This window comes from Cetorhinus maximus, chromosome 6 (genome assembly GCF_964194155.1).
Source record: "Cetorhinus maximus chromosome 6, sCetMax3.hap1.1, whole genome shotgun sequence".
In the NCBI taxonomy this organism is placed as follows: Eukaryota; Metazoa; Chordata; class Chondrichthyes; order Lamniformes; family Cetorhinidae; genus Cetorhinus; species Cetorhinus maximus.
In genome coordinates this window covers 84,466,711-84,486,255 of record NC_135884.1, presented here as the reverse complement: position 1 = coordinate 84,486,255, position 19,545 = coordinate 84,466,711, and the positions used below count along the sequence as shown (strand labels likewise).

The following is a 19,545-nucleotide window of genomic DNA, read 5'->3' as shown; positions in this document are numbered from 1 at the left end:
GGAAGGAAACATTAAAGAGTAAGATTTGAAGCAGTATTTTGAGGCCTTTCCTGAACTTCTAAATTTGTTCCTTTTCAGGTTGGTGAGGATGTTTTCTGGAGGCAGTGGCATAGTGGGTATTGTCATTGGACTAGTAATCCAGAGACCCAGGGTAATGGTCTGGGGACCCGGGTTTGAATCCCACCACGGCAAACGACAGACAGAGCTAAGCGATCCCACAACCAACGGATCAGATCTAAGCTCTGCAGTCCTGTCACATCCAGTCGTGAATGGTGGTGGACACTCACTGGAGGAGGAGGAGGAGGCTCCACAAATATCCCCATCCTCAATGATGGAGGAGCCCAGCACATCAGTGCAAAAGATAAGGCTGAAGCATTTGCTACAATCTTCAGCCAGAAGTGCCAAGTGGATGATCCATCTCAGCCTCCTCCAGAGGTCCCCAGCGTCACAGATACCAGTCTTCAGCCAATTCAGTTCGCTCCATGTGATATCAAGAAATGGCTGAAGGCACTGGATACTGCAAAGGCTATGGGCCCTGACAATATTCCAGCAATAGTACTGAAGACTTGTGCTCCAGAACTTGCTGAGCCCCTAGCCAAGTTGTTCCAGTACAGCTACAACACTGGCATCTACCCATCAATGTGGAAAATTGCCCAAGTATGTCCTGTACACAAAAAGCAGGACAAATCAAACCCGGCCAATTACCCCCCCATCAGTCTACTTTCAATCATCAGTAAAGTGAGGGAAGGGGTCATCAACAGTGCTATCAAGTGGCACTTGCTTAGCAATAACCTGCTCACTGACGCTCAGTTTGGGTTCCGCCAGGGCCACTCAGCTCCTGACCTCGTTATAGTCTTGGTTCAAATATGGACAAAAGAGCTGAACTCCCAAGGTGAGGTGAGAGTGACTGTCCTTGACATCAAGGCAGCATTTGACCGAGTGTGGCATCAAGGAGCCCAAGCAAAACTGGAGTCAATGGGAATCGAGGGAAAATTCTCCACTGGTTGGAGCCATACCTAGCAGAAAGGAAGATGGTTGTGGTTGTTGGAGGTCAATCATCTCAGCTCCAGGACATCACTGCAGGAGTTCCTCAGGGTAGTGTCCTGAGCCCATCCATCTTCAGCTGCTTCATTAATGACCTTCCTTCCATCATAAGGTCTGAAGTGGGGATGTTCGCTGATGATTGCACAATGTTCAGCACCTCAGATACAGGAGTAATCCATGTCCAAATGCAACACGACCTGGACAATATCTAGGCTTGGGCTAACAAGTGGCAAGTAACATTCACACCACACAACTGCCAGGCAATGACCATCTCCAACAAGAGAGAAACTAACCATCACCCCTTGATGTTCAATAGCATTACCACCACTGAATCCCTCGCTATCAAATTCCTGGGGGTTACCATTGATCAGAAACTGAACTGGACTAGCCATAAAAATACTGTGGCTACAAGAGCAGGTCAGAGGCTAGGAATCCTGCAGCGAGTAACTCACCTCCTGACTCCCCAAAGCCTGTCCACCATCTACAAGGCACAAGTCAGGAGTGTAATCTCCCCTTGCCTGGATGAGTGCAGCTCCCACAACAGCCAAGAAGCTTGACACTATCCATGGCAAAGCAGTCTGCTTGATTGGCACCCCATCCACAAACATTTACTCCCTCCACCACCGACGCACAGTAGGAGCAGTGTGTACCATCTACAAGATACACTGCAGGAATTCACCAATGCTCCTTAGACAGCACCTTCCAAACCCACGACACTGTCCTCCAGAAGGACAAGGGTAGCAGATAGATGAGAACACCATCACCTGGAAGTTCCCCTCCAAGTCACTCACCATCCTGACTTGGAAATATATCTCTGCTCCTTCGCTGTCGCTGGGTCAAAATCCTGGAACTCCCTTCCTAACAGCACTGTGGGTGTACCTACACCACATGGACTGCAGAGGTTGAAGGCGACAGCTCAGCACCACCTTCTCAGGGGCAAATAGGGATGGGTAGTAAATGCTGGCCCAGCCAGCGATGTCCACATCCAGTGAATGATTTTTAAAAATCTTTCAGCCATATTATTACATTATTAAATGGAATTTAAATGTAATCATGTTATTAAAAAATGGATTTTCCAAATGGGAATCTGCCTTTAGTCACGATTTATCGCTCAGAGGAAGAACAGAAAAGGGTCTGGTCTCAAATTCGTTCCCACCTACCACCTGCAAACCCAGCTCCTCTTTCCAGATCTGCTGCAATACTATGAAGAGGCGTGGCAAACCCTCTTCATAGAAACACAGGACTGACAGGCAGGAGTAGGCCATTCAGCCCTTCGAGCCTGCTCCCCCATGCAATAAGATCACGACTGATCTGGTTTGTGGTCTCAACTCCACTTTGTCGTCTACCCCACTATAACCCTGGACTCCCTTGTCTATCAAAAATCTGTCTAACTCTGCCTTGAATAAATTCAGTGACACAGCCTCACTGCTTACTGGGGAAGAGAATTCCACAGACTAATGGCCCTTTGAGGGGAAAAAAATTCTCATTTCCATCTTAAATGGTAGACCCCTTATTCTTACACAGTGTGCCCTGGTTCTAGTCTCTTCACTACCATCCCATTCTGCACCACCCTCCCCATTAGCAGCCATCAGAGAAGTCCAAATCCAGTTGGTACCAAGACTACCGTACCCAACTAACTTGCTAATATTCAAACGTACATTCTTTTCTTTGTCTAACCCACATTATCTAAAAGTTTTCTATTCAACTGCACACAACCTTATATTTTTTCAGTTAAAGCCCACCTCCCATGAAATTTCCCATAATCTCAAGTGCCCATTTAAATGCCAATCTGCTTTATTCAACAACAATCTGCATTCACATAGAGCCTTTAGTCATTAGGAAATCATCCCAAGTCGCTTCACAGGAGCCTTATCAAACAAAATCAGACTTGAGCCACATAAGGAGATATTAGGTCAGAAATTCAAAAACTTGGTCAAAGAAATTGAGGAGCATTTTAAAGGGGAAGGGAGAGGTAGAGGTGGAGAGGTTTAGGGAGGGAATTTCAGAGCTTTGGGCCTGGGTATCTGAAGGCACCTCTACAATACAAATCCAGGATCAGGAGCAAGAGGGAGGTCTTGTAGCTCAATAGGTAGTGTACCCTGACTCTAAGACAGAAGCTCCAGGATCAAGTCCCACTCTGGAGCTTGCTGGCCACAGGAGGAGTGCTCAGGGCATGGTCCAAACAGGTTGATAATCAGTCTGATAATGGTGGCGTGATTAAAATCAGGGATGCACAAAAGGCCAGAATTGGAGGATTGCAAATACTTCAGAGCAGATTACAGTGAGGATGTGGGAAGTTTGGAAAACAAGGATAGCGAGCATAAAGGTCAGCTGGACTTGGTGCTAGTTAGGATACGAGGAGCAGAGTTTCGGACAAGTTCAGGTGTACAGAGGGCACAAGATGTTGCACCTTCCAGATAAGTACCACCTTGTCGTATTTGGAGCCTATCACGAGACACTGTTTTACCTTTGAGGCAGAGCTTACCATTTCTTCCACATCCATCCTCAAATAACTGAACAGTGTGGAAATACCCTCCACGTAAGTTCTGGACGGATGTTTTTTCGGGAGAACTTCAAGGACTGTCTCCAGGACTTGAGAATTGATATAAACCCATAACAATTTCAGGTCTATTTCAGTAAAACTTCTGTTTTGCTATGCAGAATGAAAGAAGAAAGACATTATATTGGAGGTAAACCAAGTGATGTACATCCACACCTTCTAATTCACTCTAATTGCTCAACTACCCCACACATGCACACACCTCGTTGTTTAGTTTCCTGGGATGTTGTGTGTCCAACAGGATACGCGTGTGGGACAGCCAAAGAAGAAAAGCCCAAAGGTTCCCGGCACAGACATGATGGGATGATTGGCCTCCTTCTGTGCTGTAACAATTCTATGGGCGGAATCTTCTTGTCAATTCAGTGGCGGGCGTGGAAGTGGGAGTGTTTCCGGCTGCAGGGGAGGCGGGACTGCTGACCACCTGTGATCTCGCGCTGTTCAGCTCATTAAATATGCATCCGAGAGGGGCTCGCCAAAATCTCACAGCAGAGGCAGGCAGGAACTCGCTGCCCCCGCCATTACTTCTTGGGGATGAAGGTCCAGGCGCCATAGTTAAAGGGCACGCAGACAGCCTGTACTACCGCTTCCATCTTTGCCCAGCCATTGCTCCACCCTTCCCCATTAACCCTTCCTTGGTCATCCTCCACGCAACGTGCGCTGCTCACCCAGTTCTCAAACTTTAGGCTGGTATTTACAACGCTCCCCAAAGGGGGCAATACTGCGACAGCTCACCGGTAATCATGGAAGATCTACCTCACCAGGTGCACGCCGCTTATATACAGTTGTAAAAGTGAATGTTCCAATTTCTCGCTGGCGGGGAACTTAATTTGGCGGGGAAACTTATTTCCGGCGAGGTGGCCTTTTAATGAGCATGCATGAGGTGCTAATGCATGCAAAAGGGCTTCCTGACATTGTTTTTTTCAGGAAGCTCAACCCGTCTATAACCTGCCTTGCAATTCCCGAGAACAGAATTCCATCCCCACATCGCGAAACTGATTTTTGGCCTCACTCCAAATTAAGCCTCCCATCCACTGCCATGCTCGCTGCTGAGGGTGGGACCGGAAGATTCCACCCTATGATTCTACAGGGGCTAAAAGCAGCAAAGACTGGCTCTCCTCCTGCCCTCTGAACTCAAACATCCTCTCTCACAAAATGGACCCTCAGGTGGGCTGGAAGGCCCAGAGTGGCCATGTTTATATTACATATTGGAAAAGCACCTCATCCCTGGTTGGAAAATGGAGTCCAAGGGGCCGATTTTGTAATCCGAATGCCAAGCTGTGGGATTAACACCCTGACTATTCCCCATTCCTCACCTCTACAATATAAATCCAAAATCAGGAGCAAAAACTACAAAACTACAGCACATTACGTGCGTTTCCTGCAGTAATCCAACAGTCAGTGCGAGTTAATGAGCACCCAACAAGTCATTGCCTTAAATGACTTAAGGGACTGCCAAAGGGAGCTCAATTTGTAATCCTTGTATTTATAATCACACTGTATCATGTCAAAACCCTTCAGAGTGCTTTAGACATTAATTTAATTAACTAAAATAATTAAATACTGTGATTATTATTATGGCATCAAGTGCTGGAGATCAGTGAAACTACACAAAGACAGGTCACAGACACATCTTGGCTTGGTTTTTATATTCCTTTTTCTGTTCCTTTTTAAAAAGAGAAGTGTCTCTTTCTCAAACAAAGTCTGGAGTACAAATTCCTCTGTTCACGTGTATGCAGTGAAATTGTAAATCAGTAGCATAATGGTACTGTTACTGGACTAGTAATCGAGAGGCCTGGACTAATCATCCAGAGACAGGAGTTCAAATCCAACCACAGCAGCTGGGGTTTAATTATTACATTTGGAATAAAATACTTAATAATCATCATGAAATTACCAGATTGTTGTAAAAGAAAAAAACCATCTGGCTCAGTAATGTCTTTTAGGGAAGGAAATCTGCTGTCCTTACCCGGTCTGGTCTATGTGTGACTCCAGACCCACAGCAATGTGGTTGACTCTTAACTGACCCCCGAAATGGCACTTTGTTTAAGGGCAATTAGGGATATACAATAAATGCTGGCCTTGCCAGTGATGCCCATATCATGAAAATTAACATATGTATGTGTATACACACACAAAAAATATATATACTTTTTATTTATTCTTTCACGGGATGTGGGTGTTGCTGGCAAGGCCAGCATTTGTTGCCCATCCCTAATTGCTCTTGAACTGAGTGACTTGCTAGGCCATTTCAGAGGGCAGTTAAGAGTCAATCACATTGCTGTGGGTCTGGAGTCACATATCAGTTGGACCAAGTAAGGATGGCAGACTTCCTTCCCTAAAGGACATTAGTGGACCAGATGGGTTTTTACCAACAATCGATGATAGTTGTCATGGTCACCATTACTGATATTAGCTTTCAATTTCAGAATGATTTTTTATTAATTGAATTTAAATTCCACCAACTGCTGTGGTGGGATTGGAATCTAAATCCCCAGAGTATTAGCCTGGGCCTCTGGATTACAAGTCCAGTGACATTACCACTGCACCATCATTTCCCCACACATTCTGCGTCACAGAGTAAGATGAGAACACATCAAGTTGGGCCCTGGGTAATTCTGCACAGAAAATAACAGGGGTGTTGTGGGGTGTGTGTATGAGGGTTGGAGTTAGTTGGCAAAGGGAAGAAATGGGAAGTGTCCCCAACACAACTTGTGTATCCTTCAGGAACAGCAGAAGGACTGGTTGGCCTCTTCTCCAACAAAGGACTCATGCCCCAGAGAGAGCCTCAGCTAAGTAGGAAATGGGATGGAAAAAAGCAATGAACTTGTTGTATTCAAACCTACCATGCGGGTAACATTTATTGTTCGATAAATATCTTCATAGTGGACATTCACAGAGTAGTTAATTGGAAAGTAATCCTTCTGTAAATAAAGCACAATCAACTATTAAACCCTTATTGCGAGCCCTTGGTTTAGTTTTCCAACTCTGCTCGGTACACTACTGTGGTTATCCCAAGACCGAGATCTTTCACCTCAGTGCAACCTCCGTCCTCAAGCCAGGTAGCCGAGTCCTCAGTTGTTTTACACCAACATCCATTTGTGCTCAGCTAACATTGAACACGCTTGCTCTGGGCAGCTGTCTCCAAGTGTGTTTCCTCATCACAGACCATTTGTGGGAATTCCCAATGATTACCTACGATCCAACTCTCAGGATTCATTCCAAAACTGTGGAATCTCAAACACGCAACTTACATCGACATGAAACCTGCCTTCTGCTGAACAGCAAACGAGCAGGATCCGTAAACCTCTCACCTCATAATGCCGGCCAGCGGAAATATGCCTACTTCCTACCCTCAAAGCCACCATTAAATGTCAGTACAGGGAAACTAACCCCTTCATTCTAGCCCTGATATGTCAGGCTGGGTAAGGATGAGGTGGCCCTCATCCCCAATCCACCTTCGCTGGAAAGTATGCTTTGTCCGGACATCAGGAGTTCCAGGACCAAGTTCAGCTTTGATGGCCCCCACATTCAAGTGGCCTACCAACATGAGAGAAAGATGGACAATAGAGTAGGTATGGCAAGACCATTGGAAACCATAGAACTGTACCCTAGCAAGAGGCAGGGTCATTAGGAGATGAGAGCAAAAGGTTAGAAAGGGGTTAAAGTAAAGGGGATGTAATTCCATGGGAGACCAATGGATTTGACTGTTTCCCTAGCTGGGGAATTTTGGGACTAGAAACTCCATGGAAGTCTCAGCAATACGCATGCACCACTTACCATATACCTGACCCGCTGTCTGTACTGTAGTTTACTATGTAGCTCCTCCAAATGGATGCACATTGAGTCCACAGTGGCAAGTACTCCAAGAAGACTGAAATCTGCAGGAAGAGAGGTGAGACACTATGAGAAGTCGCACTAACTCCGAGGAAACCCAGCGTCAAACATTGGTAATCAAACTGACCCAACTGCTCTAACCCAATTAACTGAATCAGCACACACTGCTCTAACCCAACTGAACCTAGCTCGTCCTCTAACTCTCTCACTGCAACATCCAGTTGTAGTTTGAATAAGCAGTGTTGTGTTACTTTGCTTGGTCGATTATTCCAAACGTTCATCACTGAGCACAGAATTTACTCTTCACTAACTACCACTTATTTCCTCTGCTCCTGATTTACTTTGAAGTAATAATCAGAGTTTACTTTGGCTTTACTTAAAATGTTATATTGATCAATGAGTTTAACCCTCAACCTTCGCCTTCCCAGACTGTAAATCCACAGGCTGAAGGAAACTCTCAGAATCTGGATGGATGAAAGGAAAGTTGCCTCATGTTCTTTCCCTTTCTATACTCTTAGCTGAAACTTTGACTTATTTTTAACTAAGATTGCCAGTTTTGTCCCAGAGACTCACACCAATAATTGAATGTCGCCATTGCAAGTGCCCCAGTCAGAAGACAGGAAAGAAATATATATATTGGAAACTTCATAAAATTATTATTTTTATTTTAGAAATTGACAAGGCTTCACCCTGACTAGTCATGACTCATACCAGAGGAATTTCTAACCTTCAGAAACCAGTAGGGACCTCGTTAACAAAAACAAAAATTGCTGGAAAAGCTCAGCAAGTCTGACAGTATCTGTGGAGAGAAAGACAGAGTTAATGTTGAGTCCGTATGACTCTTCTTCAGGGACCTCATTTTCTTTAAAGAGGTGCTAATGCCTTCTGTGACGGCCAACAATCAAATTCCAAAGAACTGCACCAATCCTCTTTACATTTCTGAGGCAGAGCTCCAGCCAACAGAGACAATATGTCTGCAAAGGACAAAAGTGACCCTGATTCTCTAAATACCTCAAGATTCAAGACCTGGGAAAATATATCCTTTGTTCAACACCCAGGAGAAGAAATGGGAAGTATGTCACATGACCACCCCCAAGCTGCTAGAACCTGTAATATTGCTGTGTGGAACTGAATACAGGCAGTCTACCATTTTATCATCTGTCAGGTAGCAGCAGAAAGAGCTCTGTCCAGGTAAAGTGCCTGGCCCTCATCTACACTGTGAACTACTGGAACATTGGAACTTCTGTACCTGTGCCTTCAAGACTAATTCATCTCTATGTGCCTTCTTCCATCGTGGAAGTCCTCGCTTCTAGAAAGTCAGATCACCTGCAACAGTTTCAACCTGCTAACCTCTGGAGGAATACGCTGCTGGACTTTTGATTCTGGACTCTGGACTCAAATGAAACCATAACTCTTATTTTTATTGTGGTTTTGCCCTGTACCCTTTTCTTTCCCTTATCCCTCTTATTATAGGAGTGCAAAAAGGGGCAGTCATTGTGAAACCCCTTTCCCGCATTTTGTGTGTGTGTAAAATAAACCAACCCTCTCATTTTACCTTATTTTGGGTTTGCTGTGTTTATTAATAAAGGATTGGATCACTCTGAACTGAAGGGTTGGGGAAACCATGCCTCCACTTATAAAAGTGGGAAATTAAAAATCAAAAACACCCTTCTGTTTATAGATGGGTAGTGAGAGGAGAAATCAGGGCTCTTTAAATTACTTCCCCCTCCGGTCCATAACACAAGTGATAGGAATTGTTCCAGAGGCAGCAGGAGTTTAAGATTCATTTCCTGGACACTACAGCAAGCAACTCCAGGAGAAATGTTAAAAGGCCTGTTAAAAATAAATTATGGGCCAAATCTTGTGAGGAGTGGCAATCATTGTCAGATTGTTACTCTGCTCCTTACTATTACCTTGCACTGGAGATCCACATTTCTCACCTGGACGTCCACACTGGGCCTCCTGAGAAATGTGGATCGTACCTGTGTCTGAAGTCCTTCCCTCATAGTGCAGGTGCGTAATGGGGAAGCCAAGTCAAGCTCCCTTTTTACAGCATTATCTGCCACATTCTGGTGAAATTAAATGTCCCAAAGTCACTTTGAGAAAGACGGTCGAGGGGGCAATCGGTGGTGGGGGGGATTTCAGATATAGTCGGAAGGTAGTCGAGGGGCAATCGGGGGGGAGGGGGAATAGTCAGGGGTGGGGAGGTTGTAGTTGGGGAGGTTGTAGTTGGGGAGTGGAGGCTGTGGGTGGGTGGTAGAGGTAGTTGGGGTGTAGTCAGGTCGGTGCGGTGGTCGGGAGGGTAGTTGGGGGGATGGTTTCAGAGGGAAGTCAGGGGAGGAGTCGAGGGGTGGTCAGGAGTACGGTTACCCTGGAGTTAGACCGGTTTTAATCCTCCTAACTTTTCCTGGGTAACTATTCTGCTAAATAAGTCAGAACCATCCAAAGTCTCCGACTTTAAATCAGAGTTTCAGAGGGTTCTGAACGCAGGGTAATTGACAGTGGAAGTTGAGAATTCCCGGGCAGTTCCCACAGACTCCTTGCATCAGAGCTTCCAAGGGGTCCACAGCGCATCTTCCAGGCTACTTCCGGGGCACAACCATCCAGAGACTGGAAGATCTGGGCCTGTGTGTTTTTTTTCAGTTTCTGTAAACAGTTAGTTGCTAAAATAGTGGAGATATTTGATTGAGTGAGGCAGTTGGAGGCAGGTCATTTAATGCAACCTTCGAGAATACGTTATATCAGTGTTGGCGATCCTAGGTAGGAAGTCACAACTTCAGGCCAGCCTGACAGCTCCCTGACCCAGAAAGCCTGCAGTCTGGCTACACAGCTTCCCTCAGTCATTGGTGTTGCTAGGGCCAACCAGCAGTCGGGCCTGTTGAAGGTCCCTGCTGTTTCCTACAGAGCTGTTCTGGGACTCAGGGGATCTTTTCCCAAGAGCAGCCTATCAGATCAAGGCAGTCATTAGAGTTCTGGTAATGGATTCTGGTAACCAGATGGTTTTGTTGTAAAAATCCATCAGGTTCACTAATGCCCTTTAGGGAAGGAAATCTGCCATCCTTACCTGGTGTGGCCTACATGTGACTTCAGACCCACAACAATGTGGCTGACTGAAATGGCCGAGCAAGCCACTCAGTTCAAGGGCAATTAGGGATGGGCAACAAATGCTGGCCTTGCCAGCGATGTCCACATCCCATGAAAGAATTAATAAAGGATTCAAGGGGAAATGTCTTCACTCAGACGGTGCTGAGGATCTGAAACTCACTGCCTGAGAGGATGGTAGAGGCAGAAGCCCTCATCACATTTAAAAAGTACTTGGGTATGAATTTGAAGTGCTGTAATCTACAAGGTTGTGGAGCAGGAGTTGGGAAGCTGGGATTAGGCTGGGTGGCTGCTTGTCAGCTTGTTGAAGATGGGTTGAATGGCCTCCTACAATGATCCTATGAAGTCTAGTCAGTACACAATAGAGATTTAGCTGCATCCTTCAGTTAGAAAAGGTGAGATTTCCACAAGTAGATTCACAAAAAAACAAAAATTGGAAAAAAAGCTATCATGGGGTCTCTACTCTTCACCACCCCATTTCCCCACTTTTACTGCTGTTGCTAGACAGTGACATGCTGAGATACAGTCCCAAATGTACTGATGGAAGGGGTTGGCAGGGGGTGGGGGCATTTGAAAGCTGTACTAAATGAGCAGAATCATAAGCTCACGTCTATACACACACATTACATCTGGCCATGAAAAAGAAATGTAACAATGGTCATTATTACATTGCTGCTTGTGGGATCATGCTGTGCATAAATTGGCTGCCATGTTTCCTACAACGCAAAAGTGACTAGACTTGAAAAAAGTATTTCATTGACTGTAAAGCACATAGGGGCACCCAGAGGTCATGAAAAGCGATATAAATGCGTGTTTTTTTTTGCCTTCTTTCTATGTTGGCTAACTTCCCAGACTCTCTTAATCTTTGTATCATTGATATTTGAAGAGGTTTCAAACCATCCACTGACTGTTATGCTTGGTGCTTTCCTCATGCAAGAGTTGAAGTGGCACCAAACCTCTAACCTCCTATAATTTCTATGAATTATAACATACTTTCCAAATATAGTCATTGTGGCTAAGGAGTCCAACACTAAATCCAGGGACCCCATAGGAGAATTTGAACCCAGCTCCAGGGCTCAGCTAGCAGTACAATAGAGAAGACCTAAATTATGTTTGTTGTATTTTTAGGTGCTTGGTTGATTAGAGAGTGCTCTATATCTCTGCTTCTACACAGCAGCATTTGCCATGGAATTTAGTCCGCTCCCGAACGGTGCCTCGCTGGATGATAAAGAGCAGGCAGTTAAGAGTTACTTGGCTCTGCACAGCATTGGCATGCAGATGTGGCCAGGGCGATGTACAGTATTACAACGCTGTGCCTCAGTACTTTTGGTTCCAATGACGAAGAGTTGCAATGAACAAGGGGAGCCCTTAATTTGGAACTGAACCCAAGTGTACCATTTCCAGGTCACTACAGTGCCTTCTGAATGTGGTTGCTGCCTAGGTCCTTAAGTTTCATTTACAGTCAACCATTTTGGCCTCTCCCCATCTCCTCTCTGGCAGCAGGGGCTAACATCTGTTGTTAATATTCTTGTCTGTCTTTATGTAACTTACTGGGGGAGGGTTGCAATTCATCTTATTGGCACCTGGGTTATATCAGAAAAGAAACATTAGAACAATAATTCATATTGAAAACTTAATTTACAAAAATGAGGAACCTTAAACCTTCCATCTCTGCCCATGGAATGGCAGTTTCATTGACCTTGATATATCAATAGAATATGATGGAGGTACAAAGATTTCAGAGACAGGGCTGGTAGACAGATACGGCTGAATTTTACATATCCCCAGTGATTGTGTTTCCTGTGGTTGGTGGGGGGGCCATGAGGGGGGAAGGGGGCCACATAAAATGGGGTTGGTGTCCATCCACCAACCCCCACCCCCCCACCCTCCCCAGCTCCCCCTCCACCAGTATTATTCAGCCCATAGTGGCTGAGTTTACTCTCTGGCCTTTATCAATGTGTGCTTGCCAAGAATTCCTGCCGTTATGCGGCTAGCTGCATGTGACAGTTTTGGTTGACTTATTAAAAAAAAAGATCTGGCCAATGCAGAATGACCGGGTCCAGACTAGATGGAGACATGCCCAGTGCTGTAAGGAACCTCCAAAATGCCTGCGTGGGAATTCATCACTTCACAATAAGCTTGTATGTTTGGCCAAACGGCTTTCTATGGGCCTCGGAGATAGCGTCAACCAACCAGCCAGCTTCTCTAAGTATGATGCAGAGCTGACCTATTCCCCACTTTCAAAGTTACAACAGGCTGATTTGGACACAGAATTCCCTATTCCTGAAGTAACAAATCAGTTGGTCACAAGGATTTGAAATAAGCTGTTTTCTGTACCAGAAACATGTTCAGGAGAGAATCTTCAGCGCATGAATCAACTCTCCCTCCTCTTGTGAAGCTGGTGATTTTACAGCAGCTCCACACTATATACACACTATATAACAGTATATACACAATATAAGATAGTCCACAAAAGAAATTCAATAGGAAATTCAACAGAAACTACTTTACCTGGAGAGTGGTGAAAATGTGGAACTCGCTACCACAAGAAGTGGTTGAAGTGAATAATATAGATGCATTTCAGGGGAAACTAGGCAAGCAGAAGGGAATAGAGGGTTACAATGATAGATTTAATTGTGGAAAGATGGGAGGAGGCTCGAGTGGAGCATAAACACCAGCATGGACTGGTTGAGCCGAATGGCCGGTTTCTGACTGTATAATCTGGTGTATCTCTTCTGGCTGACCAACCTTCAGGTGTGAGGCTGGACAATGAGTCCAGGCTTTCTACAAAAGAGCTGAGATCTAACGAGCGGTTATGGCGGTGAACCTGGCCTTTGGGGTGGGAGCATGGAACTGGCGAAAGTGAATCGGAAATGTTTTTTAATACCCTGTCTGGTCTTCTTTTTGGTTGACTTTAATAGGCAAGGTGGTAAAGTGAAGTGTAAAACAGGCTGCCAATACTCGATTGCACATTTTAACATGTCAACCTCAACCTCCCCTGTGATTACCAAAATTAACAGGAACATGAAACGCAGAGTTATCTAACCCAACCAGCCTGTGCCCTCTCTAGGCCAGTATCTATTATTTAAAGCTAACTCATTTTTTCTCAATTGAGTTCAATAGCCCAACTTAGGAGGAAAAAGATAATTAAGGGGAGTCTGAAACATAAGGGTCCAGGGATGTTATAATCCATACAATGTGAATGAATCAGGAGTATAATTTCAAAATGAAGCCAGAAATGAAGCACAAAGCAGGTCTTTATTTCTAATTTGATTGTGGGATGTAGCTGATGGCACTCCAACCCTAAGATGACTGTGGTGCTCCTTCCCCTTGAGCTGCTACTGTCCGTCCGTGCTCCCACAGCGGTGTTGGTTAAGGAAGTCTAGGACACTGAACCAGTGACGATGATGGAACAGGTCCTCATGAGGATAATGTGAGCCTTGGAGGCAATGGTGTTCCCTGAACAGTGCTACACGTCTTTTTCTGTGTTGGGGGTAGTAGAGGAACCGGTTTTATAGTTACGTGTCAAACATCGTTTGGATTGGACACATTCAGCAGATGGACTACACGGTTCAAAGAATTTAGGGTTCAACCCTATGTCAACGCCTTCCACCCACTCATTCCAAAATCCTTGTGGAAGTTGGGAGCATGTTGAGACACCTTGGATGATGAACCACAAGCATTGACTGTCACCGAATTCCATCACTAATTACAGTCAACTTTGCACTTTTACCCCACTCCAGAGCCTTGAGCACAAAATTCAAGGCTGACACCTGAGTGCACTACTGAGGGAGTGCTGCAGTGCTGGAAGTGCCTTCTTCCAGGTGAGACATTAAACCGAGGTCCCTTCTTCCCTCTCAGGTGGATGTCAAACTTCCCATAGCACTATTGGATGAAGAGCAGGGAAGCTGTGTCCTGGCCAATATTCAATCCTCAATCAACATCACAAAAATATTACCTGGCCGTTACCACACTCACGTCTGTGGGAACAATTTGGCTGCTGTGTTTCCCATGTTACAAGAGTGACTACACTGCAGAAGTATTTCATTGGCTGTAAACTACTTTGTGGCATTCTGAGGTTGTGAAAGACACTATATAAATGTAATTTTTTTGACAGAATTTCAGAACAGGAAAAGCTCATAAAACCCAGCAAATCCAGTCCAGCTACCTGCCATCTTGTCATTCCCTTCTCTCTACAAATTCTCTCATCCCAAAGTCTTGACCCCCCCCTCCCTGCTTCTGAAACATCCTTCTAGCCTGACAACCCTCGGAGATCTCTGCATTCCTACAATTCTGATGCGTTCCCGCTTTCCTACAATCCACTGTTGGTTTCCATGCCTTCAGCTTCCTGGGCCCTATGCACCTGAATTCACTCTCTAACCTCTCCACCTCTCTCCTCCTTTAAACCACTCCTTAAAACCTAAACCACTTTGTCCGAGCTTTTGGTCACCTGTTCCCATACCTTTTTCTTTAATTCTTTCACAAAATGTGGGCATCGCTGGCTAGGCCAGCATTTCTATTGCCCATCCTCGAGAAGGTGGTGGTGAGCTGCCTTCTTGAACCGCTGCAGTCCATGTGGTGTTAGATACACCCACAGTGCCGTTGCGGGGGGGGGGGGGGGAGGAGTTCAAGGATTTTGACCCAGTGACAGTGAAGGAACTGCAAGATCTCCTTCTGATGAATCAACCCTAAACGTTGACTGTTTCTCTCTCTCTACAGGTGCTGCTTGATCGACCGAGTGTCTTTCCAGCACTTCCTGTTTTTATTTTTAATATCTCCTTATGAGGTTTGGTGACAAGTTTTGTTGGGCAACACTGATGTGAAACAAAAACTCAGGTGAAAGGCCATTAACTCTGTTTCTCACTCCACTGATGCTGCCAGACCTGCTGAGTATTTCCAGCATCTTCTGTTACTTTTTCAGGTTTCCAGCATCTGCAGTAGTTTGCTTTTGCACTGCTGTGAAGCACCTGGAGATGCTTTACCATGTTAAAGGTGCTATAGAAATGCAGGTTGTTGCAGTTCCCCAGGGTTCCCATTTATGAGGGCAGGATAGGATTTTTTTTTTTTTTTTTGAGGTGTTTGTTCCAATGATTATTGGGAAAACAGCCGGGTTGGTGCTTGAGACTCTTAAGGAATCCTCCTACAGTTTTCCAATATTGGCTGCACATAGATACTCCAATGAGTCGAGGTGCAGATCCAGGCAATTTCCCCTATTGTCTATAGTTCAATAGCCATGCCTGGTTTCTAATGTTCAAACAAAGCCAGGGGGCTGATATACATGTTAATTGGAGATGGGAGTGGGGAGGGGGACAGAGACAGAGTAGTGTAATCCAGAGGCCCAGGCTAACGATCTGGGGACATGGGCTCAAATCCCACCAAGGCAGCTGATAGAATTTAAATTCAATTAATAATTCTGAAATAGAAAACTAGTCTCAGTACCATGATGTCCATGACAACTACCAGAGATTGTTGTAAACGGGTCTTTTTCTGGTTGGCAGGATGTAATGAGTGGCGTGTGACAGAGATCAGTGCTGGGGCCTCAACTTTTTAAAATTTATATAAATGACTTTGATGAAAAGGCAGATGGTATGGTTGCAGTGGGTCAGCAATCAGAGTGGGGGCGGGTGTCGTGTTGGTGGAAATGGCTCCATATAGGGTAGGGGAGGAGCAAAACTGGGAGGCGAGGGGAGTTCAGGGAGAGCTAGAGATGGAGACTGGGGCGGATGTCATGTGGTCAGAAGATCATGTGATCAAACCTCCAGCATGCCTCCAAGCAGTTGGCAAATCTGCGATTTACACCTCCCCCAACAGTAAGGAGCTATCGACTCCTTCAGCCCATCCCACCTCCAGCACCTTCCCATACAGGCATTGTTGATAAATTTGCAACTTGATAAATTTGCCCTCCCGGCAGCATCAGACATGAGATCTGAGTGATAGGCAGAATTAATGCCCCTTTAAGACAGCCCTGCTGTGATAAATGTCCCATGTGTAACATTTCTACAGGCAAAGAAGCCTCTCCAAGCCAGTTGCTGACATCTGTTTCTTTCCTGGTTTTGTTTTAAAATCACATTCTGACTGGGCTGCTCATAAATTAGGTTCAGAGGGAAGTCGCATTCTACTGGAGTGCTGTAATCCAATACTGGGACCCGTGCTCCATCCATAACACTGTATCCTTTGACAATGTGCAGAGAGGGGAAGGAGACTGCTCGCTGTATGAGACATTGTGCAGCATCAGCTGGATAAAGAACAGCTTGCACTTATAAAGGTGCCTGACCGTTTTGCTCAGAAATGCACCACAATGATTTACATACAGTGAATAGCATTGAGTGACTGTGGTTTATGTGGGTAAATGTAGGAGCCATTTGACATCCACAGTATCTTGCTGGAACTATCAGCTAATCTCTTCTTGACTCAACCTGTCCTCTCAAGCAGCCTGAAACCACAGCCTGCAGTTCAAGCAGCCACCCCACTTCTCATCAACAAGGGCCTGAATTTTACTGCAGGCTTCAGGACCCCAACATCAGGGCAAAGGGTGGGTCCCAAGCCCACACTTGCTGGCAGCGGGATATAAGAAATAGAGTAGGAGCAGGCCATACAGCCCCTCGAATCTGCTCTACCATTCAATACAATCATGGCTGACCTTCTGGCTTAACTCCACTTTCCCACCCATTCCCCTTTGTTATATTATTTGTAGAGAGCTAGGAACTAATTGTTATGAGAATGTACATCTGGGGTGCCATATTTCACTGCTGCACTAGAGTAATGAATTAACCAACAATGTATCAGTCCACCAGCCACATGGGCAGCTGAAAGACGTACACTCAATAGGTCTAAAGTGTGATTATTTCTAGTTTATGGGAACCAGAAGACAGGACATCCCTTATCCCTCGATTCCTTAAGAGGCCAAAAATCTCTCTGGCCCCGATGTTTGCAGAGTCAGAAGGACTCTGGAGCTACTTAAAAATGGCGGATGGGACTCGATTCTGGGATTCCTATCCTCCTTCCTGGCACTTCCCATTTTCACCGGCACAGGATTAGGGTGCAGGTAGCGAGCCCATACCCCACGCTCCTGACCCAGCCGACTCCATTGCGGGGTAGGCATTCCCAAGCCCCCGCACATTTTGTGGAGCTGGGCCAGCTTCTCCATGACACATGGTTCATGGTTGTCATCAACCATAGCCTGGATTCGGGAAACTTTGAAAGGCAAGTTCAAAAGGTCTTACCCATGCCCCCATACCAACTCTATGCCAACGCATGGCTCTTCCATACTCATTCATCCAGTAAACATTATGAACAAGACCAATGAGTCCCATAGTAACAATGGCATCTATAAATTGCTTATATAAAAAAAGTCATAATTCTTCAAGAAAAACTAATGTTCCTACAACTCTATAAATGTGCCAGTCAAACAGGCCATTAAGATATAAGTGCTTCACACCTCTTAATCTTGTGCAAATGAACATTGAGGCATTGACAAAAGAGATAACAGAAACAGTAAATTATAACCACAGAGATATCAATCAAGCACGCACGCCTGCGAGACCAGGCTGGTAAAAGGATTGACTCTTTGAGAGTCTTGTTCCCACGGTTGCAGAGAACTGTTGATTTTGCTTGATTGGCTTCGCCGATGAGGCTCCCCACAATATCACAAGCACCCCATCCAATAAGGGATGGCGGGTGTGCTCCCAACACTGGAGCGCCAATGGGAAGCACTCAGTGATCGGAGATCCTACTGGTCGAGGGGGAAGCCGCCAATGTGAACTCGGAGGGACAAGCAAAGGTAAGTTTATTTTTACTTTTGTAAAAAGCTACAACTGCCTGGAGGATTAATCCAGGGGGTAGCTCCTCCAGGGGACAACCAGCAGACAGAGCTGTGGTCTTATGTGTCCTGGGGTGGGGGTCATGGGGGTCCCTCACGTGATCCATTTCCCCCTCCCCTACCCCTTCCCTGAGACCACCACATTGACATGGATGTGCTCCATACCAGTGTGAGTTGCCCGCATTGCCAACTGGCAATTCAAGTCAATGATGGAACAGGGCCTTAATAGGTTCATTAATTGAAAATAATCACCCTCAATTGGCTACCCGCTAGCAAGCATCAGGCAGTCGATCTGACATTGAACCACCCTAATTGAAAATGGCTCAGGGTTGTGACCGTGGTGGCGAACTGGCACAATTGCACACCCGCCTGAACCCAGTCTGGACTTTGACCCTTTTAAAAAATCCCAGCCAAGAAAACAATGTTTCAGATTGGGTCAACAAAAAGTGCCAATCGACACTTATGATCTCATCCTTTCAAGGTACCGGTCCTGACAGCTTCTGCTTCTCGAGTTAGTGAATGGCATCAATTAACCTTCCGAGCAGTTTGTTCAAGCTGATCGTCACCCTCTCCGGAGAAACATTCTAGATATCCGCCCTGCATTCCCCTTCACAGGCCTGAACCTGGGCCCTCACTCTATCCCAATTAATACGTAACATAACCCTCTACAAAGTGTCTCAGACAAAGCTGAAGTATTCTAGCTTATTTAGTCATAACTTATCCTTAGTGCGTGATCAGACTTAAAAAGAAGCTAACTAATATTGGAAATTTGAGGAGAAAACTATCGAGGGAATCGGTCTTGGAAACCCATAAAATCAAACACAGGAAGAGGCCATTAGTCCCATCATGCCTGTGCCAGCTTTTTGGCAGAGCTATCCAATTAGTTCCATTCCCTTACTCTTTCCCCACAGCCCAGCAAATTTTTCCACTTTGAATACTTAGAGTTCTCTTTTTCAAGTTAATATTGAACCACTTAGCTGAAAAAGCCAAGTCTTCGCTACTTTTTCTGGCAGCATTTTTTTTATTTGAAAATGAGACCATCTCTCTGTCTCTTATATATACACAGACACAACTGCTCACCTCCACATTTGCAGACTGACAATGTGGCACTTATTTTCAGTGAGTGTAGCCCAGCATTGGAAGTCCTGCTGTTTCCTGGAAACTCTCCAGCAGCATCCTCAATTTG

General features: G+C 45.4%; 1 protein-coding gene across 3 annotated transcripts in view; it reads right to left on the bottom strand.

Moving 5' to 3' along the window:
• Positions 1–19,545, bottom strand: part of il34 (interleukin 34) — a 50,004-nt gene that overhangs the window by 6,931 nt on the left and 23,528 nt on the right. For 2 of the 3 annotated variants that reach the window (XM_078543947.1, XM_078543948.1), the window contains exons 3-5: positions 7,382–7,482; positions 6,448–6,525; positions 3,530–3,697 (exon numbers count right to left, since the gene is read on the bottom strand). In XM_078543947.1, coding sequence (XP_078400073.1) covers positions 3,530–3,697; positions 6,448–6,525; positions 7,382–7,482 — 347 coding nt within the window. The remainder of the gene's footprint in view (positions 1–3,529; positions 3,698–6,447; positions 6,526–7,381; positions 7,483–19,545) is intronic. The other variant, XM_078543949.1, reaches the window with a different exon arrangement.